General features: G+C 47.2%; 1 protein-coding gene across 1 annotated transcript in view; it reads left to right on the forward strand.

Annotated features, from left to right (window-relative positions):
- The window catches only part of LOC309567677 (transmembrane protease serine 3-like), an 80,947-nt gene that overhangs the window by 19,674 nt on the left and 45,742 nt on the right, over window positions 1-15,531 (forward strand). Inside the window, exons 5-7 of the mRNA XM_082273113.1 lie at window positions 5,050-5,193; window positions 8,708-8,852; window positions 13,394-13,516. Of these exons, the coding sequence (XP_082129239.1) occupies window positions 5,050-5,193; window positions 8,708-8,852; window positions 13,394-13,516 (412 nt within the window). The remainder of the gene's footprint in view (window positions 1-5,049; window positions 5,194-8,707; window positions 8,853-13,393; window positions 13,517-15,531) is intronic.

The raw sequence follows: 15,531 nt of genomic DNA on the forward strand, positions 1-15,531 counted from the left end.
ATAGCAAGCGGTTTGCTATGGGGGCACTCGGCAAGGGGTAGGAGCCCAAAGCGCCGATGGGGGACCCGAGAAGAGGAGGATTGGAGCTGTTCTGTGCAAAACCGCTGCACAGAGCAGTTAAATATAACATGTTTGTTACTTTTCTTTATACATATTTTTCCATTATAATCACTTTAACCGGTTGCCGACTGCGCACAGTATATTTACTGCGGCAGTCAGCCCCGGCCAGGCAGAGTGACGTAGATCTACGTCGCTCGCCTGTCACTGGGATTTGAGCCAATAGCGGGCGAGCGCAAGCCCGCTGAGGCGCGCGCCCGCCTCGGCTCGTTCAGGGAGGAGTGCGGGCGTGTGACCGGCGGACCCGATGTCCGCCGGTCACACTACGATCGTCGGTACAGCGGGAGAAAGGCAGAGCTGCTTATGTAAACAAGCCGCCTGTCATTCTCCCCTGTGTAAAAATGAAGATCAGACGGTTCTACTATGTAGAACCGTTGATCTCTGTTTTTACACTAGTAGCCATGTCCCACTACAGTTAGAATCACGCCCCTAGGACACACTTAACCCCTCCCTGTCCAATACAGTTAACCCCTTCCCTGCCAGTGTCATTTTTACAGTAACAGTGCATATGTATAGCACTGATTACTGCAGTAATGTCACTGGTAACCCCAAAAGTGTCAAAAATGTCAGTCAAGGGTCCGATCTGTCCGCTGCAATGTCGCAGTACCGCAAAAAAATCGCAGATCGCCGCCATTACTCGTTAAAAAAAAAAAAAACACCAAAAATGACAAAAATCTTTCCCTTTGTTAGTAAACGCAATAACTTTTGCGCAAACCAATCAAAATACGCTTTTTGCGATTTTTTTTTTTTACCAAACATATGTAGCATAAAACAATTTGGCTGAAAATGTTAAAAAATTTTGATTTTTACATTTTTTTGGGGGGGAATTTCATATAAAAAAAAGTGAAAAATATTGTTATTTTTGCAAAATGTACGCTCTTTTTTTGTTTATAGTGCATGATCAAAAAATCGCACAGGTGATCAAATACCACCAAAAGAAAGCTCTGTTTGTGGGAAAAAAAGGACGTGAAATTCGTTTAGGTACGGTGTCGCACGACCGCGCAATTGTCCGTTAAAGTCACGCAGTAAAAAATCGCAAAAAAAAAACCCTGGTCAGGAAGGGGGTAAAATCTTCCGGGGTGCTTAAGTGGTTAAGTTTACTTGGGCTCCTCCTGCTTTCTGGAAACTAGTGGAGTTTTCCAGAACATAGGTGGAAGCAAGGCAAATAGGCAGCATGAATATGTTTGCAGCTCTGGCCAATTAGAGGGGGAGGTGCCCCTGAGCATGCTGGGGGCTGGCATATATATTCAGAGAACACAAACTATGGGTCCTTCCCATAGTGGATTGCACCAGCCTGGTTTGAGGCAGGCTTACCTCCCCTGGCACTTGCTGCCACGCGGCCTCAGGTGGGTGACTTGAGGGCCTGAAACTGGAATGAAAGAGCTGCCCTGGTTCTAAGCTGACTAAGAGGGAGTTCGCTAAGAATCCATCTGGTATCACTGAAATAGCCTTCTGGTTGCTCTCCAGTTGCTCTGAGTGCAGACATCTATGGGATCTCAGGGACTAGTGCTGTTAAACCCCCTCTCCTGTTCTCTAGTCAGCTAAGGGCCCAGCTAAAGGGATCACTGGCTAGTGATCTGAAAAGCTCTGTCCACCTTCCACTTACTGCAAGGGACTTTGCTCAAGCTTCTTTATTTCTACACTGCTAAACAGGAGAAGTCTGCCATCTGTTCCCGTCAAGGGACTTCGCCTAATGCTCCATCTTAGATCAGCCTAGACCCACTAGAGTCCTTAGCTTGTGAATAGTTTTGTTCTGGATTATCCCACTGCAAACCCCTTACCCTATCAAAGTTCCTCTAAAATAAAACTACAAAACAACACCCCTAGACTGGTCTTTGACTCCAACGAGCTGAAGTGTGTACACCTGGCTGCCTGGCTGTCAGTACAGAAGTGAGGAATATCTGGGCAATACTCTAGCAGCTCCTACGGGGCTTCACTAGTGAATGGGCCAAGGATAACACCCCTTCACTACCAGAGTCTGTCACCCTTGCCATGTCACCTGTTTCCTTGTTCTTTGATACGCCATGCATGCACCCCTTCAGAGACTTCAGGCCAGGCAGATTAGATGAGCAACAAAGATCTTTTACTGAAGTAGATAAATATAATAAACGAACAGTTCTTAAGGACATCTTCAACACATAGTCCTGTACAACGTTGTAGTAAAGTCCTTAAAAAGTTCTTTGCAATGCAAAAGTCTATTATTGGCAATAAATCCCCATGGGGTAGCAAATAATCCATGAGTCCAGACAGAGGCGTAACTAGAACCTTCAGGGCCCCGGTGCAAGAAACCATGAAGGGCCCCCCGGACCCCTGGCCGGGGCCCTTCCCTTCAAGCCTGGGGGGAGCACAGTGGGGGGGGGGGAACCAGGGGAGCACACAGGGGCCCAGAGACAGCAGAACACAAGTGAACTGGATAGGAGGAGTGGCAGGGGCAGCATACAGAGGAATCAATCTCCTCCATTTTCTCCTGCAGCTACATGAGGAAAAAGGAGGACAGTGATTACTCTACATGCTGCCGCCACCGCCCCTCCTATCCAGGTGTGCAGGGGAGCCACACAGGCCCCCTTGACCATGGGGCCCGGTAGCAATCGCAACCCCTGCAACCCCTGTAGTTACACCCCTGAGTCCAGAAACTGGTAGCATAAGTCCATATAAGTCCATACTCCTTGGAACCCCGACTGGGCTCCCCGAGAGGGTGCAAACCAAAAGAGTTAATGACTATAATTTGGCAGTATTTCCCCTCAACTATTTCTGGGCAATAATGAGCCCCTATTTACTGGTATATGGTATGACCTACAGGGGGCGGTACCCTTCCTGAAAAGAGCGAGAAAACCTGGCAAGCAATGTTAACCCTTCCTTCTCAGGAACCGCCCGCTCAGAGGTCAACTAACTAACCTACATTGCAACAAATAGTTTTTACATATGAATTCAGTTGAAATACCGAACCCAGGAATATAATAGAAAAAAATACTTTTAACACACAGAACATTTTGGAAGCACCTACTTACAAGCATATGGAGTAAAATTATCATTTATATGGGAAGAAGGAATAACATTATACAAATATCAATAATGTTTTAACATACTGGGACAAGAAAAACATTTGTGTGATTTGTATCACTAATGCAAATGCGCTTGTAATACTTTATTAGCATTGGCTGCAAAAAGCTGAAGCATATATGTGTAGCACTGCCCCCTTGAGGACTGCTGGATAATACACTCTCGGGTCCCCCTGGGTTACCGTTAGCAATACTGGCATTCACAGATTAACACTTTACTCCTTTGGCTCAGTCAATGATCAGTCCAGGGGTATGTAGCTGTTTTTGGTGTTTTATTTTAAAGGGAATAGTGGGATACTCCAAATTGAACTATTCACAATGGATGAGGACTCCTATCTGGAGATGCAGCCAGGCTGCAGATTCACCTTGCCACTAGATGAATTTAGGTCAAGTCTCTGTTCAGACGACTTAGTTTGGTAGAATATCTTCAGAATACCTGTAATAATAAATGTGTTAAAACCCGCGCTAAGTGAAATAAAGTATAAAAAAAATATATAAAAATAATAAAAAATAGTGTATCCTGCAGCTGCTGCTCACTTAGGTTAAAAACCAAGAAAAATAATAAAATAATCTAAAACAGCGCTATCAGGCATAGAATTTATCGCTATTGTGATGTAAGTAATAATAAAGTGCACTAGTGCTCAAATCTGCAATTTAAAATATCCAAATTCTTCCAATAATGTAAAATAAAATGGCAAAATTTGATAATAAAGTGCACTAATGATAATATATTATTATATAATCATTAATATATTATTATATATATATATATATATAGTGCATTCACAATACATTAATAGTGCAAAAAAGGTGCAAAAGTGCTAAGTAATGTGCAGTCCAAAATTATAGTCCATTTACAATATAAATAAAGTGCTGGATAAGGTGCTTGAGGTGCTCCACACAGGTGCCAAGGTGTTTTCAAGGAAACCCCTTTGGGGATGCACTCACCAGACTAAGAATGTAATAAAGCCTCAAATATGCAGTGATTTTCCACAGGATAGCCAATAGGGATGGATGAGTCCACAAAGCCTCCAACACACCTCCAGCCTCCTCTAAAATCTCCCCATGCTCCCATAACGGCTGGCTGAGTGCCTCAATGACTGATTTCTGACTCTGTGACAGTGCCAGGCTGCTGACTCTTTACTCTGATTTTTATTATTTTATTATCTTCTGGATACCTGCCTAGTATCCCCTTTCACTTCACAGACTGACACCCATCCTCTGACTATCCTACACCGGGGTGGCCCCCCTCAGGTCAGGCCCCTAGACACAATCCCCTGTACTACGATAGTTTTTTGAGGGTCTCCAGTGTCTCTATCCCTCCAGTCAGTTCTCCTGGACCTCTGGGTTCAGTTTCTTTCCTCTGGTCCCCAGGCTGACTGCCTGTGATCGCGTGCCACTGCCGCAGAGGAGGAGGAAGCCGCCACCCTCCCTCCAGGACTCTGCTCTCCAGCCAAAGACCCCCGCAGCACATGTGCTCCTGGCTTTTATACAGTATCCTATAATGCACTGAGACAGCCAGTCTCTACCAATCACTGGGACTTTATTAAAGCCTGTGTATCCATTGGTCAGGTTTCCTCCCACTGTTCAACATGCCTCCATATTGGACCAGCGTGAAATACTCTCTAGACCCAAAGAATCACACACTGAGCAGACCTAACTCACAGATCCTGCTCTCTGGTAGGCAGAAAGCAATATAGATTTCCCTGCAGCCCCTCTGATAGGCAGACAGAGCCCAAAACTATACTCTCTCACTAGCACCTACCTAGGAGGGTGCTACATATGTGTACATAAATTGTGCAATAGGAACAAGGTATATCCCCTTTCCTGCCATTACCAGTGAAGATAATGAATACACTTCTGTTGATTTCAGTGCAGTACTTCTACCAGCCAGCGGTGCAGCGAGCCTGTCCGGACTACATTGAGAATTGTGTCTCCCCTTTAAACTGTTCTCTTACCGATGGTGCCAACCCCTGCCCACCAAGCAGGCAGCCAAGCAACCGGACCCTGGTCAGCGGTGAGGAAGCAGATGATGATAACAAAGTGTTTTTTTCTTATATTATTTTTGCATTTTGGTGTGAATGACTGGTCTGGTAAAATAAATGAAAACCAAGATGTTCCCTTTTGGTTTGTAAAAATATACCTTTTAAAGCCTTTTGTTATATCTGCTCGATAAGTATAAAAAATACCTGTTGATCGTAATTCAGAACTGTGTCCTGTGCACACTTCCTGTGTTATCTCAAGGAGCCTAATTAGCCCTCCTGGTTCTTATTTTGGACAACAGAACAATTAGGGTGTTTTCACACCTGTGAATGCACCCGCACACTGATTAGATGCAAAAGCCTCAGTGGGGATTCCTGTGATTAGCTGTGCGAGGCTTGAGAAAGGGGCAGTGCCAGCACTGAAATGCGTAGCCACACACCCCTACGTGACATGTGACATCACAGCCAAACCCTCCTGACAGCAGCTGAAGCGGAGCCGAGCCCAATATGGCTGGCCGAGATACCCCGGAAGCCTTTTGGCTACATTCATGCCTGCTTGAGTTCCACTCTGAATGACAGCATCAACCATATACCAGCAGCTTCCCTGTGCAGCTCTGCATCTTCCAGCTGCTTTCCTGCCTAACTCTGCTCTACCACATGGCTCCACAGAAGGCTGGACTCTGATGATAGGCAGTTTAGTCTTATGCAGTGAGTGCATTCTAACCCTTTTTACTTATGTTTTTAATAAATCCTCTACACTTAGATGTTGGTGCCCTCTACTGTTCTCTTTACATGTGTGCAGTAGGTTACTCAAGACCATTTATGAGGAGCTAACAGCATTCGCTATTTTTCCAAGTGACATTATGGATTGATTTATCAACATAGCGTCATAGTGGTTTCATATTTCTCATTTATAGGGAGGCAGCCAGCCACTCGCATGTAATCTCTCATGCAGTGGTCACATGTAAGTGATCGTCCCTGGACACAGGCAGTCTGCATCCAGGGCCGATTGCTCACTAAGGCCCCTTTCACATGGGCGCACCGCCCGACGGAGTCCGTTCTGCTCAGCGGGGGATCGATCGAGAGGGGGAGACCTAATGCGCATGCGCGGCAATGCCCGTGCACACGCATTAGACCTCCCCATAGGAAAGCATTATTCAATGCTTTCCTATGGGGATTTCGGCGACGCTGAAGCCCTCACATAGCATGGCTTGCTGTAGCGCTCAGGCGGAACAGCATGAGGAGTGCCGCACCGGCCGGCGGTCCATTACTGATTCCAGGTGCAGGATGCCAGCGCCCCCTGCTAAGTTGCGCCCTAGGCGGCTGCCTAGGTCGCCTTACAGGTAGCATCGGCCCGGCCGCTGGCACCCGCTGCCCCATAGGGATGCATGGATCATCCGATCAGGTCCGCCTGAAAAACTGACAGGCAGATCGGATTGCCCGTGTGAAAGGGGCCATATGATTGCTGCATGAACGATTGCATGCAAGTGACCTAAACTAGATGCTGGAGCTGGCAGCCTCTCATTGCTTTCAATGGGGATGCCCCTGCCAGCTGTTCGCGGGAACCCCCCTGCTGGGGTTCTCGCATCTAATTAGAGTGCAGGTGCATTAGCAGGTGTGAATACAACCTAAGGCCTCTTTCACACGGGCTTTCCAATCCGGTCCGTCTGTCAGTTTTTCAGGTGGACCTGATCGGATGCTCCATACAGCCCTATGGAGCAGCGGATGTCAGCTGAGACATCTCCGCTTAAGCCCCGTACACACGTACCGATCGTCGGCCGAACAATCGGCCGTCTTTTGTCCAGGGCTGTCGTGTCTGTTGAAAACTGCAAAAGACTGCACACGAATTTTGTCGGCCAACAACAGCCGACTGCAGAAGTGATGTCATGTGATGGTTAACTTTCCTTGTCTTTTTTCTTTTCTGAGCATGCCCAGTCTTGCTAATCTGCTGTCTGTGGGCCGAATTCTGTACTGACTGGCAAACAATCGGCCGTTCTGGTGTTGGCCAACAAAAATTTTAATGCCTGCACGACAGATTCTGTTCGGCCGAAAATGCGCTGTCGGCTGTCGGAAGCATCATACTAACAAGCCTACAATCGGCCGATCGGTCGTCGGCCGAATATTTACGGCCGACAATCGGTACGTGTGTACGGGGCTTAACACCCGCCACTATCCGATCCGATCCTGTCCGTGAAATCTGGACGGATGGAAACCCTATTTTCCATCTGTCTGGAGGATCGGATCGGATAAGACAGGCGGTCCGTTTTCATCCGATCTCCCATAGAGGAGAGCGGGGCTCTGACAGCTCCATCTCTGCAAAGTAAGCAGAGACGGAGCTGTCATCCGCCTGCTCAGTGGGGATCGGCGGTTCGATCCCCGCTGACCAAAACGGACTCTGTCGGGCGCACCGCCCGTGTGAAAACGACCCTTCCCTTTCCCAGGAAGGCTAATTAGGTTCCTTGAGATAACACAGGAAGTGTTACCCCCGTTGGGGTCCTCGCATCTAATGGCTCGTTTCCACTTAGCGGTACGGTACGGTACGGTACGCTATTTTTGCCGTTTCCATTGTGAATGGTACCCTAATTCCGAACCGTACCATACCACTTTTTTGGGACCCTTTCGTTGGGGTACCAAACACATTAGTACTGTACCAACAGGGTGGAGCTACACTCTGCAGAACTTTGATTGGTTGACAGAGAATCGTCTATCACAGCTTTCCTGCTACACCACGCCTATCATGAAAGGGTACTATTGGCAGTGGAAATGCAAGGTGTACCGTTCCGAACCGTACCGTACTGAACCGAACCATACCGTACCACTCAGTGGAAACAAGGCATAATTGGAGTTGCAGGTGTGAATGCACCCTTATAGGGGGAGGATTTGAGTAGTTTATCAAAAGGCAATGGACAGGGCTGACACCACTCAGTCCACAAAATTGCCATGTGTTAACAGGACTTAGGACCTGAGTGCATTTCTGGCAGATCACCGGGTATTTTGCTGTACTTGCAGGGTATGTAAAGTAACAAAACATGGGAAAAGGTGCCTGTTTTACAGAACAAGGTCATCTAGCGTCCAGGGCAAAGATGCCAAATGGCGCCCTGTTCCCAAATGTATGAGCATTTTGTGTCAGCAAAAATCCCTTCCCTCCCCTACAAAAAAATGGGAACACTGAGGCTTCATTCACACCTGAGCATATCATTTTCAGGCGTTTTTTCGGGTGTTTATCAGGCTTTTTTTTTTTTTTCTTAGGTGTTTTTCGGGCATTTTTTTGCAGTTGTTTGGAGGCAGGCATTGACATCTGACCAAAAACACTTGTAATCCGCCAAAAAAAGAAGCTCATGTACTTTTATGAGCTTCAGGCCGAGGCAGCTGTTCTTCCTGCCCATCCCTTGTCCCGGCCCTGTTACAGAGATATCGAATTTTTAAATTAGTATTATTATTTTTATTAGTTTTTTTTTTTTTTTTTTAATTATCTTTTTATTGTTCTGCATTGACATAAACTTTAAACTAGCAGCAGACAAATATGACAGTCTCTGGCTATGTTGTCAGAATACAGGAATCCAGTGCTGCTGCTGACCGGACAATCACTGCTACAAGTGTACAACGCTCATGCTGGCCGCTATTACACCGTGTGTCACCAGGGCTGGAAGACCTCCGATGGTTGGACGGTGTGCAGAGAGCTGGGCTTCAACAGGTACTCCATGCGTCTCTGTCTGTCTGTCTGATACTCCAACTGAATGCAATGTTCCTGTTAAATAAGATTTTCTATGGGATTTAGTGATTCTTCCTACTTCCTTCTCCCAGGACTATTCGATAGAGCAAAGAATTTATAAAATCTAATAAGTCCCAGATTTTCCAAGTATACGGTTTAATTGCCATACATTCCGCACGGTGGGGGAATTGCATGCAGCCGCATCCCTTTTTCCTTTGCCTTGTAGAAGAATGGTGCCCATGGATATTGTGGAAAGCTGAGGTTTTGGTACTGCCCCCTTTAACCTTGCTGATCCAGGCACTGGCCCACTTGCCCCATATTGGTACACAGAGCTCAGGCCATACACACATTCATCTTTCATTAACCACTTTACCACCGGAGGATTTTGCTCTCTTACGTCTGGGCCACTTTTTGCGATTCGGCACTGTGCGACTTTACCTGACAATTGCGTGGTCGTGCAACGCTGTACCCAAACGAAATTTAAGTCCTTTTTTTCCCACAAACAGAGCTTTCTTTTGGTGGTATTTGATTACCTGTGCGATTTTTACTTTTTGCGCTATAAACAAAAAAAGAGCGTAAATTTTGAAAAAATAACAATATTTTTAAAATTTTTTTATATGAAATTCCCCCCCCCAAAAAAATGTAAAAATCAAATTTTTTTTTAAATTTTTGGCCAATTTGTTTTCTGCTACCTATGTTTGGTTAAAAAAATCACAATAAGTGTATTTTGATTGGTTTGCGCAAAAGTTATTGCGTTTACTAACTAAGGGAAAGATTTCTGTCATTTTTGGTGTTTTTTTTTTTAACGAGTAATGGCGGCGATCTGCAATTTTTTTTTTTTTTTTTGCGGGACTGCGACATTGCGGCGGACAGATCGGACCCTTGACTGACATTTTTGACACTTTTGGGGGTACCAGTGACATTACTATAGTAATCAGTGCTATACATATGCACTGTTACTGTAAAAATGACACTGGCAGGGAAGGGGTTAATTTTATTGGAGAGGGAGGGGTTAATGTATGCCTGGTGCTTACTAACGTGTGTTGGGGGAGGTGACTGAGTGACACAGGGACAGATCGCATGTTCAGCTATGCTGAATCCTGCAATCTGTCACTGTCTGTCACTTAGGAGATCCGCACGCTTTGTTTACACAAGCGGGCGGATCTCCACACTCGATTCCCCGACGATCGGGGAAGAGCGGTGGTGATCACCGCTGCTCCTCCCCTGGCCCGACTCCCGCTGTGACTGAATACAGCGGGAGCGCGCCTCTGGCGGCGTGCGCGCGCCGCCCACAAGGGGAGGAGTCCAGCGACGTAGATCTACGTCGCTGGACGGTAACGAGCCACTTTGCTGCAGTACAGTCAACGTGACTGGTTGGCAAGTGGTTAAACATCTGTTCAGTCTTTCAATCTAAAGCGGTATTAAACTCAAAACCAAAAATGTAATATATTGCAGCTTACCAGTCATTAGATGTGATGGCTGCATCAGTTTTCCCCTCTGCTTTCACCTGGTGATTTGGCCAATAATATACCTCCTTTATTAGTGAGAAACGACTCTGGAGGAATGAGAAAATGAGGCACAGCAGATAGCAGCAATGTCAGTTGGGGGGAGGGGTGTGAAAAAAGTATTAGGAGATTTGGATACAAAAATGAATTAAAGCCAATCTCCAGCTCACACTCTATAATTGGTTACAGCCATAGGCGTGCACACAGGGTGTGCCAGATGCCAGTGCCCTAATCACCATTTGTAGTGCATATTACCCCTGCTGCTCAGACGCCCCCTATGTCCCTTTCTTCCCCCTCCTCTCCTGCCAGCTGCTGTGGGCACACAGAGGGATCACTCAGTGTGAATGAACAAGAAGACGCTCAGCACAGAGCATTTCCTATTCATTGCCTGTTCAGTGCAGCAGAGGTTGCAGAGAGGACTGGAGAATCCCCAGTCCCTTTCTCTGTCTCAAAAGTGAGACATCAGGGGTCTTTTTGACCCCTGATAATTCAACAAGGCCCCCAACGGGGCTCCTAAAAAACATTGTAAAAAAAATAAAAAATTTAAAAAAATAATAAAATAAAAAGTAAATAAATAATAATAATACAAATAAAAAAACTTCTGACACCATCCATTGCCCTACTGACACTAATCTCTGCCTTACTGACACCGTCCACTGCTCCACTGACACCGTCCACTGCTCTACTGACACCGTCCACTGCTCTACTGACACCGTCCACTGCTCTACTGACACCATCCACTGCCCTACTGACACTAATCTCTGCCTTACTGACACCATCCACTGGTCTACTGACACCGTCCACTGCTCTACTGACACCGTCCACTGTGCTACTGACACCATCCACTGCCCTACTGACACCGTCCACTGGTCTACTGACACCGTCCACTGCTCTACTGACACTGTCCACTGCTCTACTGACACCATCCACTGCCCTACTGACACTAATCTCTGCCTTACTGACACCATCCACTGGTCTACTGACACCGTCCACTGCTCTACTGACACCGTCCACTGTGCTACTGACACCATCCACTGCCCTACTGACACCGTCCACTGCTCTACTGACACCGTCCACTGTGCTACTGACACCATCCATTGCCCTACTGACACCGTCCACTGCTCTACTGACACCGTCCACTGCTCTACTGACACCATCCACTGCCCTACTGACACCATCCACTGCTCTACTGACACCGTCCACTGCTCTACTGACACCGTCTACTGCTCTACTGACACCATCCACTGCCCTACTGACACCATCCACTGCTCTACTGACACCAGCCACTGCTCTACTGACACCGCCCACTGCCTTACTGACACCGCCCACTGCCTTACTGACACCATTCACTGCCCTACTGACACCGTCCACTGCCCTACTGACACCATCCACTGCTCTACTGACACCGTCAACTGCCCTACTGACACTAATCTCTGCCTTACTGACACCATCCACTGGTCTACTGACACCGTCCACTGCTCTACTGACACCGTCCACTGTGCTACTGACACCATCCACTGCCCTACTGACACGTCCACTGGTCTACTGACACCGTCCACTGCTCTACTGACACTGCCCACTGCTCTACTGACACCATCCACTGCCCTACTGACACTAATCTCTGCCTTACTGACACCATCCACTGGTCTACTGACACCGTCCACTGCTCTACTGACACCGTCCACTGTGCTACTGACACCATCCACTGCCCTACTGACACCGTCCACTGCTCTACTGACACCGTCCACTGTGCTACTGACACCATCCATTGCCCTACTGACACCGTCCACTGCTCTACTGACACCGTCCACTGCTCTACTGACACCATCCACTGCCCTACTGACACCGTCCACTGCTCTACTGACACCGTCCACTGCTCTACTGACACCGTCTACTGCTCTACTGACACCATCCACTGCCCTACTGACACCATCCACTGCTCTACTGACACCAGCCACTGCTCTACTGACACCGTCTACTGCTCTACTGACACCGCCCACTGCCTTACTGACACCGCCCACTGCCTTACTGACACCATTCACTGCCCTACTGACACCGTCCACTGCCCTACTGACACCATCCACTGCTCTACTGACACCGTCAACTGCCCTACTGACACCATCCACTGCCCTACTGACACCGTCCACTGCCCTACTGACACTGTCCACAGCGACGATGTCTGCGACCCAATTGATATCAGTGGGACTCCCTGCAGGGGGATGCATGGAACCCCCATACGGGTAAACATGCCCCTGCACGGGGGTATGGTATAGTACACCCCATGTGAAGGAGGCCTTATGCTTACAGGTTGCAATGGGAGTCCTCTGATCTCCCTTTCCCTATACAGTTCTTATGGCTAGGACTGCTGATAGAAATCACGGGGCCCTGTACAGCCTACCTGGCAGGCCCCCCCCCCTCCCCCCCGAATATATCAAGACAATATTTTCATTAAAAATACACTAAAATTAGCACTTTTTTTATTGTTTTTTACAATTGTTTTTGCATAATTTTTTTTTTTTAAATGTTAAAAAATGTTGCAATTATTTTGTTTTAAAGTTTTCTTTTTAATTATTTATTACAATGTTTAATTATTATTATTTTTTACAATTTGTTATTTTTTTACAGGACAGGGAAGCCTGCAGTCGCTGCGGGAGGGGGGGCAGCACAGTGAAAGGGGGGCGGCACACGGGGGGGGGGGGGGTCAGAAGCTGGCAGAACAGGGAGAGGGATCAGTGTTGGAGAAGCAATTACAAGAACGATGCCCGAGTGTCTCTCCCTGCAGCAGCTGAAAGCTGTCAGGAGGGGAAGAAACTGGCTTTCAGCTGCTGCAGAGAGCACAGGGCTTCCTTCTGTAATTGCCCGACCGCACTGATTCCCCATGCTGTTGGGGCCCCCCTGTGTGCCCGGGCCCCCTACAGGAGGACTGGTGGTCCCCCCCCCCCCCCCCCCATCAGCAGCCCTGCTTATGGCAGTGATAGTTCTGTTCTAACCGTCTCTCTATTTCTTTCCCTGTGACAGCAACACAGTATTTTCTTCTCCAGTGTCACTGAACTCGACAGATCCTGCCTGCCTAGAGTCATTTGCTGTGGTGAACAAAACTCCCGGATCTCCCAGTAACCTCGAGACGTTCCTGAGCCCTGTGTAGGTGACAATACATGAACACTAGATGGCAGTCTGTACCCTCTAGACCAGATTTCTCAACCTCTGGTATAAATTCTTCTCACTTTGAATACAAGAAAGGGATGGAACATCCCTCAGCTTTTATTTTTCTTCTCTCCTTTTTTTTTTTTTCCACTTATTGTCCCAAAGACATGACATGAAATATCCCCAAAGTGATGGGTAATCCAGTAATGGCAGTTGGCACTGGAACACATCACTCCATTGGCAGGATTTTCCTCCTTCCCCTGTTCTAGTGGCAACCATTACATTTTGGATTTCCCATCACTTTCTAAGGTCTCGTTCACTCGGGGCATATCAATGGGTGGTTAAAAGCAGGGCTTTTTTCAGCAGGAACATGATGAAACACAGTGATAAAGTGATATGGGTCCATGGCCAGGAAACCCCCCCCAGACATTAACCACTTCATCCCCAGAAGGTTTTACCCCCTTAATGACCAGGCCATTTTTTGCGATGGAGGGTCTATTGAAGCTGGCTGCTGGAGGGTCTATCGAAGCTGGCTGCTGGAGGGTCTATTGAAGCTGGCTGCTGGAGGGTCTGTTGATGCTGGTTGCTGGAGGGTCTTTTGATGCTGGTTGCTGGAGGGTCTATTGATGCTGGCTATTGTTGCTGGCTGCTGGAGGATCTATTGATGCTGGCTATTGTTGCTGGCTGCTGGAGGGTCTATTGATGCTGGCTGCTGGAGGGTCTATCGAAGCTGGCTGCTGGAGGGTCTATCAAAGCTGGCTGCTGGAGGTTCTATTGATGCTGGCTGCTGGAGGGTCTACTGATGCTGGTTGCTGGAGGGTCTATTGATGCTGGCTATTGTTGCTGGCTGCTGGCGGGTCTATTGATGCTGGCTATTGTTGCTGGCTGCTGGAGGGTCTATTGATGCTGGCTGCTGGAGGGTCTTTTGATGCTGGCTGCTGGAGGGTCTATTGATGCTGGCTACTGTTGCTGGTTGCTGGAGGGTCTATTGATGCTGGCTGCTGGAGGGTCTATTGATGCTGGTTGCTGGAGGGTCTATTGATGCTGGCTGCTGGAGGGTCTATTGATGCTTGCTATTGTTGCTGGCTGCTGGAGGGTCTATTGATGCTGGCTATTGGGCGTCTATTGTTGCTGGAGGCGTTCATTGTTGCTAGCTACCGGGGATCTATTTTACTGCCTTTATTGTTATCATTAAAGAAGAAGTACAGCCAAAGCTCGTAAGTCACTGATCCCTACCATTACTAGTACAAAAAAATATTTAACAATTCCAGTATATTCCATAGTTTGTAGATGCTATAATGGTCACGTAAACCAATCAATATACGCTTATTAGTTTTTTTTTTTTTTTTTTTTTTACCAAAAACATAGCAGAATACATATTGGCCTAAATTTAAGAAGAAATTAGATTTTTTCTACATTTTTATATTGGATATGTTTTATAGCAGAAAGTAAATTTAGTTTGGATACAGCGTTGCATGACCGCGCAATGGCCAGTTAAAGTAACACAGTGCCATATAGCAAAAAATGGCCTGGTCATGAAGGGGGGGGGGGTAAATCTTCCAGAGGCCAAGTGGATAATATGCCTTCCTATCTATTTACTAAGGCTAATAGTGTAAGACTAGTTAATGTTGATTGAGAGTGTTTAGTTCCACTTTATTTCCTGGTGTGATGGCCATATTTGTGCTTTGTTTTGTTTTTTCCCCTCCCCCCCCCCCCCCCTCTGTCTTGAGGACGCATTTTATTTATTTTCCTTGATTATTTTTGTGTTACACACAGGCTTCAGTCCCGGTTCACACATATGCAATGCGGGAACCCTGCAAATCCACTGCGGGTTCCCGCATCGCACATAACTCACAGGCATTTCACACTGCCATGTGCGAATCGCTGGGGGTGTCAATACAAAGTTAACGACACCCCCAGATCAGTTCGCATATCACAGTGCCAACTGTCAGTTCGGACATGAATCGGATTGCATAGGTGTGAAAACCCATACGATCCGATTCTGGTGCGGA

Source organism: Pelophylax lessonae (genome assembly GCF_965119305.1).
Source record: "Pelophylax lessonae genome assembly, chromosome: 12".
NCBI classification, from domain to species: Eukaryota; Metazoa; Chordata; class Amphibia; order Anura; family Ranidae; genus Pelophylax; species Pelophylax lessonae.